This window comes from Euleptes europaea, chromosome 19 (genome assembly GCF_029931775.1).
Source record: "Euleptes europaea isolate rEulEur1 chromosome 19, rEulEur1.hap1, whole genome shotgun sequence".
Taxonomy (NCBI): Eukaryota; Metazoa; Chordata; class Lepidosauria; order Squamata; family Sphaerodactylidae; genus Euleptes; species Euleptes europaea.
The window spans coordinates 407,544-422,929 of record NC_079330.1 but is presented as its reverse complement, the minus strand read 5'-3'; the positions used below and the strand labels follow the sequence as shown (position 1 = coordinate 422,929).

General features: G+C 53.0%; 1 protein-coding gene across 1 annotated transcript in view; it reads left to right on the top strand.

Moving 5' to 3' along the window:
- Nucleotides 1–15,386, top strand: part of EIF4G3 (eukaryotic translation initiation factor 4 gamma 3) — a 51,269-nt gene that overhangs the window by 16,583 nt on the left and 19,300 nt on the right. The window contains exons 6-13 of the mRNA XM_056865160.1: nt 3,589–3,768; nt 5,529–5,643; nt 6,533–6,648; nt 6,938–7,060; nt 7,715–7,823; nt 9,936–10,808; nt 13,539–13,624; nt 14,034–14,283. Coding sequence (XP_056721138.1) covers nt 3,589–3,768; nt 5,529–5,643; nt 6,533–6,648; nt 6,938–7,060; nt 7,715–7,823; nt 9,936–10,808; nt 13,539–13,624; nt 14,034–14,283 — 1,852 coding nt within the window. The remainder of the gene's footprint in view (nt 1–3,588; nt 3,769–5,528; nt 5,644–6,532; nt 6,649–6,937; nt 7,061–7,714; nt 7,824–9,935; nt 10,809–13,538; nt 13,625–14,033; nt 14,284–15,386) is intronic.

Here is a 15,386-nt window from a genome sequence, read left to right as displayed (position 1 = left end):
AGGCTTCCTTCCTTGAATGGTGTCTGATGCATCGGGGCAAATGTTCTCTCAGAGGACAGGCCGGTTGAGGAATCTGGGCTGAAGCTCTCCCCAAGGACTCTCCACCTGCCTTCGTAAGCGCCTGCTGTGGAAAAGGTCTCTGAAGTTCTTGGGTTCCTTGAGCAAGGAAGGCTGACCGGAGAGCATGCTGTGCAAGCAAGGGGCTGAGGAAGGGCGTGTGGGCAGACTGCAGCTTGCAGGAGGCGGGCAGAAGCCACACCGCACACTCCTGGAGCCAAGAGGGAAACAGAAGTTTCTGCGGTGAGTGAAGATGCCAAGAAGGACCCAGCGTCACACCTTGGGAGTGGGCAGCGTGGAGGAGGCAGGGGGAAGGAAGGCTGTGGCTTGGAAGCAAGAAGGGGCTGGCCAAGACAGCCCCGTGCTCCTTATCGTGAGGAAGGGGATCTTGTCCTCCCTGCGCTGCCAGCCCTCTGCCACCGCCGTGTACCTCTGTGTGTGTGTGTTCTTGCCACTGTTCAATTTGCTACAGCTGATCCAGCCAGCGGGGCAGTGTTTTTGCCTTTGCTGTTTGCCAACTGTGTCTTGAGATTGCTCTCCAGTGGAAGCAATTTTCTTAATTTTTGAGTGATGCATTTGTGTGTGTGGCTGCAGAGCGTTTCGGACATGCCAGGGCTTCCTCTTTGAAAGCGCAGTATTGGAATCTTGCTTGGGCTCAAGATGTCCCAAGCCCACCCGTGCATGCAGGGCGTCGCAGTGGGGGTGTCTGCCGTAAGCTTTTAGTGGGCCAGGCAGAGGCCAGGGCGAATTTCAGCTTCCCGACTTCCAAGTGCTGCAGGGTCGGGAAGGCCGGCCTTGGCAGTTCGCAGCCTTTCTTCTGTGATTTGATTGGGGATTGGCTGCAATCTTTCCAAGGTATAGAAGTGGGACCGGGGTTGAGGGGGGAGGGGGAGGAAGTTGTTGTCATTGAGGAGAGCTGTCTGTGGCATGCCATGTTCTCCATTGTCCTGTCCTCAACTTGTCCACATTACGCCTTGTTCTAATTGGGGCTTAAACAGGTGGGGAGTGGCTGCAGGGATGTTGTTCATCCCCCCCTTCCCACCCCATGGTGTTTGCAGACACTGCTTGGTGCCAACTTGCAACTCTGGCTCCTAGCCAGATAATTTGTCGTGATGTCTGAAGAAGCTGTGGTTGGCCAGGCCAGGAGAGGCATGGCCAGACCCCGGTTCTCCCGCAAGGGAGAGTAAGAGACATGCGGGAGGCAGAAATGCCGCTGGTCCCGGTGTGCCTTCCACCACAGTGTTCCTGTCATTGCTCCCTTTTGCTCTACAAGCCAGGTTCCTCTCTGAGGAGCTTCTAAATCGTGACGGAATCCTCTCTGTTGGTCCGTTGCCATCCCAGCGGTAACTCTCTGTATTGTTTTGCAACTCTCATTTCCACAACAGCTCTGTGAGGTAGGTTGCTGAAAAATTTTAAAAAATACATGGAAGGCTTTCCCACAGGCCTCCCCTTCCCCCCCGGTGTGTTTGAGCTGTGGCTGGCTTGGAATGTAATCCCGGGCCACTGTGGCTTCCCTGGCTCAGAGGGCCAGATTAGGAGCAGCCAGCCAGTGAGTCTGGGGCTCTTTTCTCCTGCAGCCCCAGAGCAGGCTTTGTCCTGTAGGGAGTCGCTTGGCTCAGTCCTCTGCCCTCCGCTCTCCCCTTCCTGCTTGGCCCTCGTGACGGGCCTGGTCCTCTGACGTGTGAGGCGAGTGGAGGCAGCTCTGGGTCTGATGTTCTTGGCTTCTTTGAGGGGAGGGGGGAATTCCAGGAAGGGTCGAAAGAGGGGATGAGGCTGTTGATGAAGCCAGTTCCAAGGCCCTCCTTGCGGCTGGTGGCTCCATTTGTAAAAACTGGCGAGGCATTTTGGAAAGCCCTGGGTGGTGGCCCGTTGTCCCCGGCAGCCAGCCCAGCAGAGAGTGTCAGTCAGGAGGGTGCCAGGGTGCATGCGGCCTCCCACCCCCTCCTCTTGTTGACCTGTCAGCTCTTCCATTGGCTTTCTTTCTATTTCCTGCTGCTTTCTTGCTTCGTTCTTGAAGGGAGGATTCAGACCCATCCAGGTAACTTTCACTGCTGGTTCTGCATGGCTGGTCTCTCGACCCCAGTCGTGGGGTATGGGCTGTACTAATGCGCGATGCACTCTTTTGTGTCCTGGAGGTTCAGGTGGGGGCAGCCACCAGGAAGCACTGGAGGAGCACAGCGCGGGCAGGGGGGCTTTGGTGGTGGGCCAAGTCCTTTTAAAAAATAGTAATAAACTGGGGACCAGCAGGTCTCCTCCAAATTGGGCATGGCCGGGAAGGGGAGGATCTTGGCATGCCCGAGCTAGACATGCTGGTGCTCCCCTCCTCAAAACCTCAGAGGCGGCTCTCGCTTTCCCATCAAGGTGCATGTGGGCAAGGGAACCGTGGCTTAGCTGTGCCCTGGTGCCCCTCCTTCTGGCTCTGGGAGCCCAAAGCACTGGGGCAGGTTAGCAGGTGCTTGGGCCAAAGGGGCGGCTGCTCTTGCGCAAGTTATAGCATTATGCCTCCTTCCTAGAGGCAGCATTTCTGGAAATTTTGAAGCCATAGGAAAAATAAGGAAACTTGGGGGAAAGTGGAAATATATACAGGAAGGGCATTCACATCCAATCTAGACCTATTTTACTGCTCTAACAACACTAACTGCATCTTTTGTAACTTGGCACATGCCATTATACCATTTGGCATAAGAGCCCCAGTTTTCTACAAGCAAAACTCCAAATACACCCCTTACTTGAGAGAGAGGTGCAAACTGGTGTACCCTGTGCCACTTTAGCACATGTATTCTAATTTTTACTTTCTGAGAAGCAGGAAAAATACCAATTGAAATTAGAAAACACATTTTGTAACAAATAAACTATAGCATATTTTGACAGACACTGTCTCACAGTCACCGGACAAGACAGAGCTGCAGATTCTATTGCATTCTTTCATGCTATGTGATTGGTTGAGTAAAACCTTATCTTGGAAAAGCATGTCATTCTTTCCAAAGTTTTGGTTTTGTGTGTGTGTGTGAGTTTAATACTTCCCAAAGTGCCGGGGCAAGGAGGGGAAAAAACCAAACCCTTTGTCATAAAATTTACCCAAAACACATTTCTAATCAGAATTAGCATTATCTAATGCTTTAGATTGCAGTTAATACAAATGTTCATACTGTACCATTTGAATGAGTAGAACCTTACTTGAAAAACATTTCATCCAAAAGAGAAAATATTTCAGTGGCTACTATCCATGGCACATCCAGAGGCAGCACACCCCTGAAACTCAGTGATAGGAGGCAGCATCCGGGGACGGCCTCGGCCTCTCTGCCCTGTTGTGTGAGGCAGGATGCTGGAGCAGTGGTCTGATCCACCAGGGCTCTTAGATTTTTAGCTTAAGTTCATAGGAGCTTGTTTCAGTGCTTCCCAAAATTTCCCAGTATTTGCATCAGACAGACTGAAAAAAACGATCCTTGGGGGGCGGGGTGTTTTAAGAAAAAAGAATTTGAATTTTTCCAAACCTTCATGTTTCTGCTTCCCCCCAAACCCCCCCCCCAGTTTTTCCAGCGACCTCAAATACAGCCTCCTAGAGCGGCCATTCAGAACAGCAACCCTTCCCTCCGTCCTGGGGCACAGACACCAACGGCTGTCTATCAAACCAATCAGCACATCATGATGGTGAACCACCTGCCAATGCCGTATCCGATGACTCAGGGCCCCCAGTACTGTATCCCACAGGTGAGGTCACAGGGCCTGGGTGCAGGAGCCGCCCAGGGCCGGTACCGGAGATGCTGCATTGCCTGAAAGCCTTGGAAGTGGGGGTGTGTGTGTGGGGGGGGCAGATAGGAAATGGGTCTTTTGTGTGGGGCAGGGGGCTGGTCTTTGCCCACGTATGAATCACCACCCATTGCTCTTTGCTTGTTGGGAAAATGGTGCTCTAAATTATCAATAAAACGTTTTTAAAACTCCTTGATATAAACAAGCATAGGTGAATCTTAACAACAGTGCAGTAAGCCAGAGCTGCAGTAAATGGGAGTCTGCCAAGAGGTCCGTCTGTTTTAACAGTTTGGCTTTGCAGAGCCTCCCGAAGGCCGGCTGTTCAAGGCCCTTCCAGCAGCCTCCAGGTGGCCATCCCGTCATAGAAGGGGCATGGCGTAGAAAGCTCTGGCCCCGTCTACCGGTTGGAACTTTCGGGAGGCCTCGGCCCACAGAACGGAACTGTTGCAATGGACCCTATCAGGAGAAGCAGCCTGATATTTCAAAAAGTAGATGCTTTTGGTTTGTTATAATAGTCATAACAAATCTGCCCAGAGGTGGAGTGGCAAGCCATTACGCCTTCTGGAATTCAAAACGTGTTAGTTTTCGTAAGTTGGGGAAATTGGGGGAAATAATAGTTTCTGAAAGGCAAACGAAGGGAGTGGCCCATGACCTGGCCACCATCTCCCCTGTGCAAGTAGGATGAGCCAGAAGAAAGACCTCCGCCAAGCCAGCAGAGGTTGCGGTGGGGGGTGGGGGGAAGAGCTGGTCCCGTTTCACAGTCTTTGCTCCCACAGCCACCTTGCAATAATAATACATACATCAAAAACGTGTTGAGAGAATAAAGGGCGGCTGAAACAGTACTGAGAAAGTTTGCTCATCCTTCTGCAAGGCAGGATATTTGCTGGGCATTGTGCTTTCCCCACTGGCAACCCCCCCCCCCCGGCTGCCATCCCCTGGCCTTCTAGGTGCTTTCAGGGCCTTCCTGTCGCTGCTGTTCCTCAGGGTGAAACCTCTGGCAGTGCTGTTGCCTGTCAGCCCATGGAAGCAGCGCCTTTTTGGCCCCCTGGCTGTCCAGACTCCAGCAGCTGAGCATTCAGTCCTGGAATGGCCACGGGCAGCTTCGGGACAGTCCAGGCAGGTGGCAGCGCTGGGATGGGACTTAAACTGCTTCCCCCTCCCCCATCTTGGGCTGGAGAGGAATCTTGAATTGTGTCTGTTCCTGCCTTCCTCTTGATTGCCAACGCCCTGAGCCTCATTTGGGCAATATGGGTGGACTAACTGCTATTGAGCCTGGGGTGGGGGTGGGGGGTTGTCCGTGGCAGAGCCTCTGCTTTGCATACCGAAGGCCCCAGGTTCAGTCCCTGGCAGCATCTCTAGTTAAAAGGGTCCAGTAGCAGGTGATGGGCAAGACTCTTCTCTGCCTGAGACCCTGGAGAGCCTCTGCCCGTCAGAGCAGACTAAGACCAAATGTCTGGGTCAGCAAAAGGCAGCTTCATGCATGTGAAACTGGGGGAGCCCCCGCCCCGCCACACACGCCTCTCCTTGATTGTGTAGGACCCCGTCCTCCCTTTGCTTTGGGTGCTTTTGTGAGGAGAGCAGCCCAGCTCCCTCGCCTGTCTGAATGCGGTCTGTCCCTTCTGGGTCAAGGGGCGGGCTTTCCTCGAGGGGGGTCTTTCTGGCCTGTTTCCTGTCGGTGAGTGGCAGCCCCCTCTCAACTCCTCATGCTGCTTCTTCCACAGTATCGTCACAGCGGCCCTCCCTACGTGGGGCCTCCTCAACAGTACCCTGTTCAGCCACCAGGGCCGGGCCCGTTCTATCCCGGACCGGGGCCTGGAGAGTTTCCCAACGCCTATGGTAAGGAGAGTGTCTTGGGTGGAAACCTGCCCTGTAGAGCCTGTGACGAGCTGAGGGGGCTCCCAGCTAGCCTTTAAAAAGCAAGGAATTATGATTAATAGTATTATATGCCAGGGAAGTTCTGCAGCTTGAGTAGATGACGATGGTCACTGAAAGGATTGGAAGAGTTCTGCTCTTGCTGCCGTTTGTCTCTCCCTGGCTTGCTTTGCCTGTCGTAGGAAGGAGTGACAGCCGCAGGGAAACTTGTGCAGACCTGAGACCTCTGCCGGCATGGCATGTGTCCTTTCAGGCGACAACCGTAAGGGAACACGAGACTTGTTTACAGGAAGAAACCTTAGTTTTGAGCCCCGCGCTGCATTCTGTGGGTCTTGCAGTCTCCTGCAGAATCGGGGCATGCGAGAGCCATGCAGGGCCACACTTTCCCCAACTCTGCGTTCCTGCCAGCAACTCCACTCCTAGGCACAGGGCTGGAGAGCAGAGGTCCTCTGGGACCGGAGGCATCTGTAGGCCTTGTGTGCTTGGCCCCCGCTACCCACAAGTGGTGATGATCCTGGGCGATTCAAGCAGGCGTGAGGAGAGATGGCGCCTGGCTCGGCTGGCAGGGGGCCGAAGGGGCGTTAGGGAGGGAGGGCTCCTTGGCACATGGCTCCCTGGCAGGTGCCACCTTGCCACCCTGTGCCTTGGACAGCGGGCAAATGCTTTCTCAAGGAAGGGCTCTGCGTGGAGGAGGGCTGGGGAGGGCTCCCTTCAGTCAAACGCGGGTTGTGGCCTTCTGAGCCGGGGTTGTTCCTGCTCCGACTGCTGGGCAGGGTCCCCAACCGTGGGAGCTTGAGAGGGGGTCTTCTGCAGCAGCGGGTCTGAGAGGGCTGAGTCTGCCTTTGCTTTGCAGGAGCACCTTTCTATCCAAGTCAGCCGATGTATCAGTCAGCACCCATCATAGTGCCCACGCAGCAGCAGCAGCAGCAGCAGCAGCCCCTCCCACCCACCAAGCGGGAGAAGAAAACGGTAAGAGAGCCTAGTGGTGAGGTCCACATGCGGAAGGGGAATCTCTGAAAATCGGTGAAGGAGCTGTTCTCTTGGCTGCCGTAAGGTCAAGATGGCCTTGCTCTGCTGTGGAGAAGCCTTTCTAGCTGGCATGTGCTAGCCCTGCAGTGGCCATAAGCCTACAGAAAGCTGGCCTCCTGGACTGCAGATATATTTTTGCAGCCTCAAGTTGGGTCAAACAAAATTGTAGCCCAGGCTAAGGAAAATCAAAGTCGTCTGAGCTTCAGGTGGTTTGTTTTGTTTTCTGCAGATTCGCATCCGGGACCCAAACCAAGGGGGCAAAGACATAACGGAAGAAATTATGTCTGGCGGAGGTAGCAGGAACCCCACTCCTCCGACTGTCCGGCCCACATCGACGCCCACTCCCCCCCAGGTAATAGTATGAGTGCCATCTGCCCTCATTGGTCACCTTCCTGCCCCCACTTTTCCATACATGGAGCCCTCCTGGTGTGTGTTCTCTTACTGGTTCAGCCTCTGACCCCCAACCCTGGAAGAAGATGACAAACAGCAAAGTGGCCAGCTTAAGTCCCTTCTAGTTTCATGACTTTGTGGCTGGTACGCATCGCTCGGAAAAGATCTCCAGCAGTGCCTTGACACCCTGTGCAGTTGATAACCTTGGGGGGGGGGGGCTTCTGTGCTCTCCCCACCTGCTAGTAGGGAGCTGGTGCATGACTGCATCCAGAAAGGGTGCATCATGTGTTCAGCCCCATTCCTGTGCGCTCTCTTTCCCCTTCAGAACGAGTGGAGGCTTTCTCTGGCGTGGGTGTGGTTTTCTGTGGAATGGCTTCTCATGGGTTTCACTTTGGCGTGTGGGAGCTTGAAAGGGTTGGGGGCGTCTGGATCTTGTGCTGGAATGAGCTGTGCAGCACTGTCCTTTTCCGCCACTTGCAGTGGCTGCCTTTCTCCCGCTTTTCTCCCTCCCTCCTGCCCTGCCATCTTCTCTTCTTGACCTGCTTGCATGCCATGTTGCTAGCTTTTGTGTTCACACTCTCGTTACTCCCCTTTTTTGTGCTTCCGATCCCTGCAGCAGCTGTCCAGCCAGGTCCCAGAGCACAGCCTTGTGGCCTACGGGACTGCGGAGACGTCTCCTCTTGTGGGCAGCCCCCCTGTCATGGCAGCTGGTGACCTGAAGCAAGGTTGGTGCCTGGTCTTCGGTGTCTGTCTCCCTTGTCCTGCTCTTCAGAAGGCGAGAATAGCCATGACCCCCGAGACTGACCTGAGACCCTCAGACCCCCTCTTCTTGTATGGGCGTGGCCACAACAGGGGCTTTAGGCAGGCTGTGCTCTCTTAGCCCGTAAAAGGGTTGTGTGAGCATTTGGGTCGTTGCCAGTTGTCATCTTTCCCTTCCCGAGTTTGGACGCCAGAAGCTGCAAATAACTCATTCTTGGCAGGTTGAAATGCATTTCTCCATGGCCACAGCCTGCGCAGGCAGCATTGCGCTGTGGGGGAGCAAAGAGCTTGTGATGAGTGATGGAGTCACCACTGTCTCCTGATCCAGCATTTTGTAGGCTGTCTAGTGCAGGGATGAGGACCACATGGCCAGTGGGCTAGAGCAGGCCTGAGGAGGACCCAGTGGCTCGGGTCTGTGCCAGCTTCTGCTCCAGCCAGGTTCTCAGAGTGCAGGAGGGGCCATGGGGATCTCCAAAGGATAACAAAGTGCTTGATGTGACCATTCCAAGGTGAGGCTGAGTGGATTCTGCCCTCTGCTCAGAGGCCGGGATGGTCCTGAGCTCTCAGCACTAGTAGAGCTGCCAGTGGAATGGCCAGCAGTTTCTAGCCTCATGGGAATAATGAGATTATTAGTAATAATATTTATGTCAGTTACAGTCTGCCTGTGATTTGAGGCTGGTTACACAATTCACCCCATGGGTCAGTAATGACCCAGCGAGTGCACTGGGGGCTTTACCCTACACAATTTTAAACTATGCCATCAGAAACATATAACCTGCAGTGAAGAAAACTGTGCTACAAATTAGAGACTAATGAACTAAGAACAATGTAATATGTACAAATAATGTAACAGTCCTAAAATTTCCAGCAATTTTGAATTCACAGGGGAAAAACGCTCCAGTTCTTGGGGGAAGGGGGAGGAGATTTTGAGAAAAACTGAAATAGGTGCAGTACTTACTTTCCAGTCAGATCTAAACTTCTTTTGCTGATTTAATAACATAAAATGCATTATTATTCATAACTTCGCATATAACATTGTACTATTTGGTGTATTTATTGAATTTAAAGATATAATTATATTTTTATATAAAAAAGATTGCAAGTATACCCAGTATATACATTATAGCATATTAATTGTCATGAAAATTATTTGTGTTTAAATATTTTTTTTGGAAAATGCTGTATATATTTACAATATATATAGGAATTGTCATTATCAAAGGCTGTAGATAAATGCTTTCATACTGCACATTTCAAGTAGAGCCTTGTATTTAATTTCAGTCATTCCGAAAGGGGGAGGTAGCTGGCAGAATGTATGGGAACGCTGGCTGGGGAGGATAGAGAAGGCTTTGTCCCTTGGGTGCATGGGCTAGATGGGGAAGGGGCAGGGGGAGACCGCTCCACTTTAGCTGCTAGGTCAGGTTTGTATGTCCTTGGGATGCCAGCATCCTTCTCCAGCTGTGGCATATTGAAATCACACCCATAAAGTCCGGAGAGGTTCTTTTCCCCAGCTAGACTGTTGAGCAGAAAGGCCTAGTCTCCCATCTCAGCTTGTTCTTGCAACAGCCAGAAGGTGGTGTCCCTTGTGTTCATCTTTGAATCTGTTTTACAAATAATCTGGCCAAAGTCACAGTCCCCACACACACCCCAGAAACCAGGAATGGGCTTTTGTAAAGCTTGTCACGAGGAGGGAATTTTTGTTTTTCCCCAGGCGAGATTTACAAGCCTGTTTTTAAAGAGTTGCTGCCAAATGATAAATTTCCACCCAACCATTGAGAGGGCTAAGCAGATGGAAGGGAAACGTCTCTTATGAAACTCCTTCGTTATTTCCAAATGGGTGGAAAGAAAGTGTGGGTGCATCCCAGGCCAGAAGGTTTTCCCCAAGCCTCCGTGCTCAAGGCTAAAGAGTGCCTGAAAGATGGTGCTTACTTCCAGCAGGGAAGGTGGGTGGGTGGGTGTTTCTGCCCCTTTCCCTGAGACTTCCTCGTTGAACGAGTATTCCCAAGAGAGAGGCCAGAGGTCGGTCTGATCTGATGAGCCAATGTTCCTTTTAACTCTCCGTTTTTCCTTTTCCCCAGAAGAGACGCCTAAAGCAGATCCAGTATTAAAATCTCCTTCCCCTGCCCTCAGACCAGAACCTAGTGGAGAGAGAAAGGATCCGGCGGGCCTGGCAGCTGAGAGCCCGGCCTCCACAGAGACCTCCACAGAGCTTCCTCGGGCTGCTTTGCCCTCCCCGACCGCAGTTCTGGCTGCCTCCGCACCTGGAAAACCTCCGTTTGCAGCAGACTTTGAGGACCGGTGTGAACTTGCTTCCCCCAAACTGGAAGCCACCCTTCTTCTTGGCGCAGCACCCTGCGTGGAAACGCCTGCCGGCCCTCCCGCAGATGAGAGCAGTGCAGACGTCTGCAGGGAGCCCAGGCGAACGGTCCGGAGCGAGAGCCAAGGGGCTGCCAGTGTCAGTCTAGTGAACGAACTCAATGGAGTCAGTGACCAGGTGGCCGTGACTGATGGCGTGGCAGAGGAAGAGCCACAGGAGGGAGCTCCCTTGGTGGTGGAGCTGGAAGCCCCAGAAGCTGCTCAGGCTGAAGTGGAAGGCGTGCCGCTACCGCCACCACCGCCCTCTGCAGCTCCTGTGCTTTGTTCTGCTACTCCATCTCCGCCTCTCACTCCACCACCTAGCCCTCCCCTCTCTGTTACTGCTGCTGCTGCTGCTCCTGTGGCTGTTACCACGACCAGCCCTTCTTCTTCTCCTCCTCCTCCTCCTCTCCCACTACCTGGTGCTCTCCCTGCTCTTCAGGGGGATTTGGAAGGAGAGGAGATCACAAGAACGGTCCTCAGCGAAGATGTGCCAGAAGCTGTGGGGAGAGAGGAGCTGGAGGCAGAGAGCCGTCCTGAGGAGAACGCCTCCGAGTCTTGTGAGGGCCTGAACGCAAGGAAGGGCCATGGGCCAGGTGAGCAGTGTTTATGCCAGACAACAGCAGGGTGGGTTAGCCGCAGCCAGGCCTGCCCAACACTGCCAGGAAATGGAGTGGTGGTGTGGTGTTTGGTGGGTCCACAATTCTGGAATGTTCCTCTTTCCAGCAAGCATCAGGGCTTTCGCGTCCCCACTCTTTCAGGCATGACTCAGGAACAAAACAAAACAATCCACTTCCTGCCCAGCTCAAACTGCTGCCTCCTTATCATGGTGATGTTGATATTTGTTAAAGCAAGACAGGGATGCATATCACTTCCAAAGTTTCCCTTTATTTAGATCTATATCTCTGCAAATTCCATTTATCATCAGAGAGTGAGAGAGCGTTTCGTCTCATTTCCTTTAAATCTCTGGTGTTCTGCAGCTCTGCCTGACAATCCCCTCTCGCGCCTCTGTTGAGGTGAGGGGCCATAGTTCTGTGGCAGAGCATCTGCTGGCATACCAAAGATCTCAGCTTCACTTCTCAGCATCTCCAGTTAAAAGGTCTCGATGGTGGGTGATAGGGAAGACCTCAGCGAGCCACTGACACCTCTCTGGGTGGACCAGGGGTCTGACTCTGGATCAGGCAACTTCACTCGGTCACTGTCTGAAGGCACATTGTGGGCCTCCAGTGCCTGCCTGGCAAGAGGTTGGAGGTGGTCCTCATTGTTTGCATGGGAGTTGAGGGGAGCTGTCTTGTGCGTGTTGAGATGAGTCTGGTTCTAAATTGTTTCCACCAATCATGGGGGGGGGGGGTTTGATGGGCAGCCACTCCCCAGTCTGGGTTGTTGGGGGTCCTCTGCAACACGCTCCTGTCTGCTGGAGGATTCTGCTTTTCAGTCGATAGTATTTTTGCCTTGACCGTTTTCTTGGCGGCTAAATAGAAGGGAAGGCTGGCCTAAACGGTGCCGTGTGTTGTCCTCCTCTCACGTTGACTTTCTTCCACTGGAGCCCGTAGGCGGTTTTACATGAGCAGTGCTCAGACATCCTAGCCGGCCTCTGACTTCCCCACCAGCCCTGGGTGTCCCTGGAGGCCAGGGCTCCTCTTGAACCTTGACAGGGCTGTATGTCATAGTCTTCTGCCGTTGCATCACGGCCTGGCAACGGGGCTCTTCTCCTCCATTGGCTGCATCCACAGCCTCTCTCCCCGCAAGCCCTGCTGTCCCTACTGACAGGTGGATCACGCTGACCACCACTCTACAGGGCTTGCAGCAGGAGCACGTGCCCCGGGACTTCGATGCCCGTTCTGGTGGAAGAAGTGGCCCATTTGTTAGTGGTCTCTGCAGTGAATTGGGCTGGGGGAGAGATGCGAAGAGGTACTGGTTTGCACTTTATAGCTCTAACCCTTTCCAATAATTCTGACATTAAATGTAGAAGCTCCTCAGGGTAGACCTGTTTTGATGGGTACATTTGGGCCCTGGTGTTTTATTGCTGCTTGATTTCTTTTCGTGATGACATCCTGTAGAGGTGAGGTGCTGGGAGGGGGGGTGTCCTGGCCCATTCCTGCTTCAGTGGTGTAATTAAAAAGAGGCCAGGTGGAGGGGTTCAGGTAGCCTGTTCTGTTGGGATGGACTTCTGCCGTATGTGGCTTATGGGACAACCCAGGCTTTTGACCAGTTTGGCGAGCCCAGTGTGTCTTGCTTGGGACTCGAAGGTCCTGCGGGCAGCAGCTGACAGTGTCTTCTCTCCGTGGCCTGGAGTACTTTCTGAGGCTGAGCCAGTGTGGGTGCAACCAGTGGAAAGTCACAAGTGGTGCCTGCCTTGCCCTCCTGGTCATTCTGCCACTCCAGGCTTGGGCATCTGAGGGACACTCGTCAGGAAGCAAATGGCCTGGATTTTGCTGGTTTCGCCAGCTTGAGATGCTGCCTGGACTGGCCTCCTCTTTCATTTTTGTTTTATGGAACAAGCCTCACATTTCTCTTTCTTGGGAGCCAGCGTGGTGTAGTGGTTAAGAACAGCAGGCTCTAATCTGGTTTCCCCAATCCTACCCATGAAGCCAACTGGGTGACATTGGGCTAGTCACAGTTCTCTGAACTCTCTCAGCCCCACCTAACTCACAAGGTGTCTGTGGTGGCAAGAGGAAGGGAAGGATATAGTAAGCCGGTTTGATTCTCCTTAAGTCATAGAATCATAGAGTTGGAAGGGACCACCAGGGTCATCTAGTCCAACCCCCTGCACAATGCAGGAAACTAACAACTACCTCCCCCCACATCCCCAGTGACCCCAACCCTCCCCCCGCCATGTAGGATCCCACAATCAAAGCACTCCCGACAGATGGCCATCTAGCCTCTGCTTAAAGACCTCCAAAACTAAAAGGTAGATAAAGTCAGCATATAAAAACCAACTCTTCTTCGTACTTTGAATTTCTGCCTCACTGTAGTTGGTAATATCTTGCATAGCCCACCCATTACAGATATTAATTAGTTCAGCTCTACAGATTTCTGATTGGATCTGCCTATCATGTTTTCTCCTGCACTTTTGTAAATTAATTTTGGACTTTATAGCTTTGTCAAAAGTACCGTGAAAGGGGGCAAAGAGCCTTCCCTCCTCCTAGCGTTGCAGTTGCTATCTGGAATTCCTTTCGAATGGAAATGCCCTGTATAGGCGGTGGCCCTCTTCTTCAGGCTGGGACAGTGTGCCTTTTGACTCTGGACTTGGAGTAGATTCAGAAGGGAAGCCACGGCTGTAGTTTTGATTTGGCAAGTAACATACCTAACCGTTTGTCTTGTAGCCCAACCAGCTGTAACTGCACCAAAGACGTGGAAGAAACCAAAAGACCAGAACCAAGCTGCTGAGGAGGTGGAGGCTGAGGTCGAGGTGAGGGCCGCAGGGAGTCCTCCCAAACTGTGTCAGAGGCACTCTGGCTTGTCAAGCCCAAACGGCCCACTGACAGAGGCGCTTCCTTAGTCAGAGGAGCCCCGGGACTTCCTTCCCCCGGGGTCTGTTCCTTCCATCCAGGCTGGACATTTGCTGAACATGCTGCCAGCATCCGGGATTCTAGGGGGGCTTTGGAGTTGTTCTCATCCAAGTGTATAGAATAGTAATGGGGTTGCCCTGGGATTCTTTGGACTTTTGTGGGGACCAGGTGGAGCAGATGCTGTTATGATTCTGTAGACCCTATATAATGTTTTCTGTCCTGCCTTTTGAATTCCACAAAGTTTTCTCTTGTTGAGGTTGGGTTGAATGACTACTTTGAGGGTGAATCGTGGACTTTCTTATGCTCCAGCCTCAAGTGGAAGAGGAGCGGAGAGCTGGCCGAAGGCTTGAAGAATCTGAGCAAGAGGCCATGAGTCGTGGGAGAGCCTCCCCCTTTGACCTTAAAATAGCAAAAGCCTTGGAAGAAAATGGGGAGCAGGAAGGAGGGGAACCCATCCGCAACGGCGCTGAGAATGTTTTGCCGGGGGAAGGCGGTGAGGGGCCAGCAGGTTGTCTCGAGAGTCCCAGTGAAGCCCCGCCCGGCCAGTGTAAGCCACCAGGTCAGTCCCCTCAGCTCTTCCTGTCCTGGTTTTCGAAAGGGAGGGTTGCGTTTTGCTCATTTGTCTTAAAGAAGTAGCTGTATGTTTCTGGTAACAAAGGACTGAGGTGTTACCTGAAAAGAGACACTGTCAAAGAGGCTCCAGAATAGCCACGGTCCCCCTGGGTCCGTGCACTGGTTCCATTCCGGCTCTCAGATGGGGGCCGTTGTAATGAGCTCCCAGTTCCCGCTAGAGATCCGTTGCCCTATCTCCGAGCTCAGGGTGCCTCTTCTGAGCAACGCAGCTGTCTATGCAGTGAGTTGCTCCTTGTTTTCCAAACTCTGGGGAAGAAAAGCAGAACTCCAAGGTGCATTATCTCAGTCTAATGGAAAAGTGCCCCTGTGGGCACCCGGCTTTTTGACCATTCTTCAGTGTTCGCTTCCTTCACTGAACGGAGCCCGTCAAGCAGGCACTTGGGCTCTGGGCCTGGTTGCGGCTGTGGCACCTCTGTCTTCTGCTTTGGGCCTCGAGATTTTCTTGCTCTTAAAAACCAAGCCTCAAAGCTCTTTAGCAAGAGTCCCCTTTTAGCATCCTGAGTCCCCTTCTCCGTTATCAGTGCTTACTGCACTGTCCGCTTCAGAATGGCGACCCAGCATCTCCCAAGTCTCGTGGGGTCTCTGCCCAGACCAGTTGAATGGAGTGGTGTGTGTTTGGGGGTGGGGGGAAGCAAGCCCTGTGCTCTCTCCTCTGCCAGTTATATGGGGGTGAGGTGGGGAGTTTCCTTTGCGGAAAGCACTGTGTGCACAGTTGGTCTGCATGGCAACCTTGTATTCACCCTCCCTTTGGCTTCTGGATCAGATCTCTTTGCTTTGGGGGTTTTTTTTATCACCAAACAACCATCATGGCTGAGGACCCTTGGATCCAGACTTCTACCCAGTAGACTAGAGGGGTTCTCTTTCCCTTTGTCTTTCTTCCCCCATCAGCAGGGTGGGTGTGACTGTGCCCAGCTGGCCTGTGCTGAAGGGGAGGCTCCTGCTTCCAGGCAGGGCTTGTGTGTGTGTGTGTGTGTGTGGAGGGGGGGTTGCAGGCACTGCCAGGAGCAAGTCCCCTTCTGAGGCCTTCTG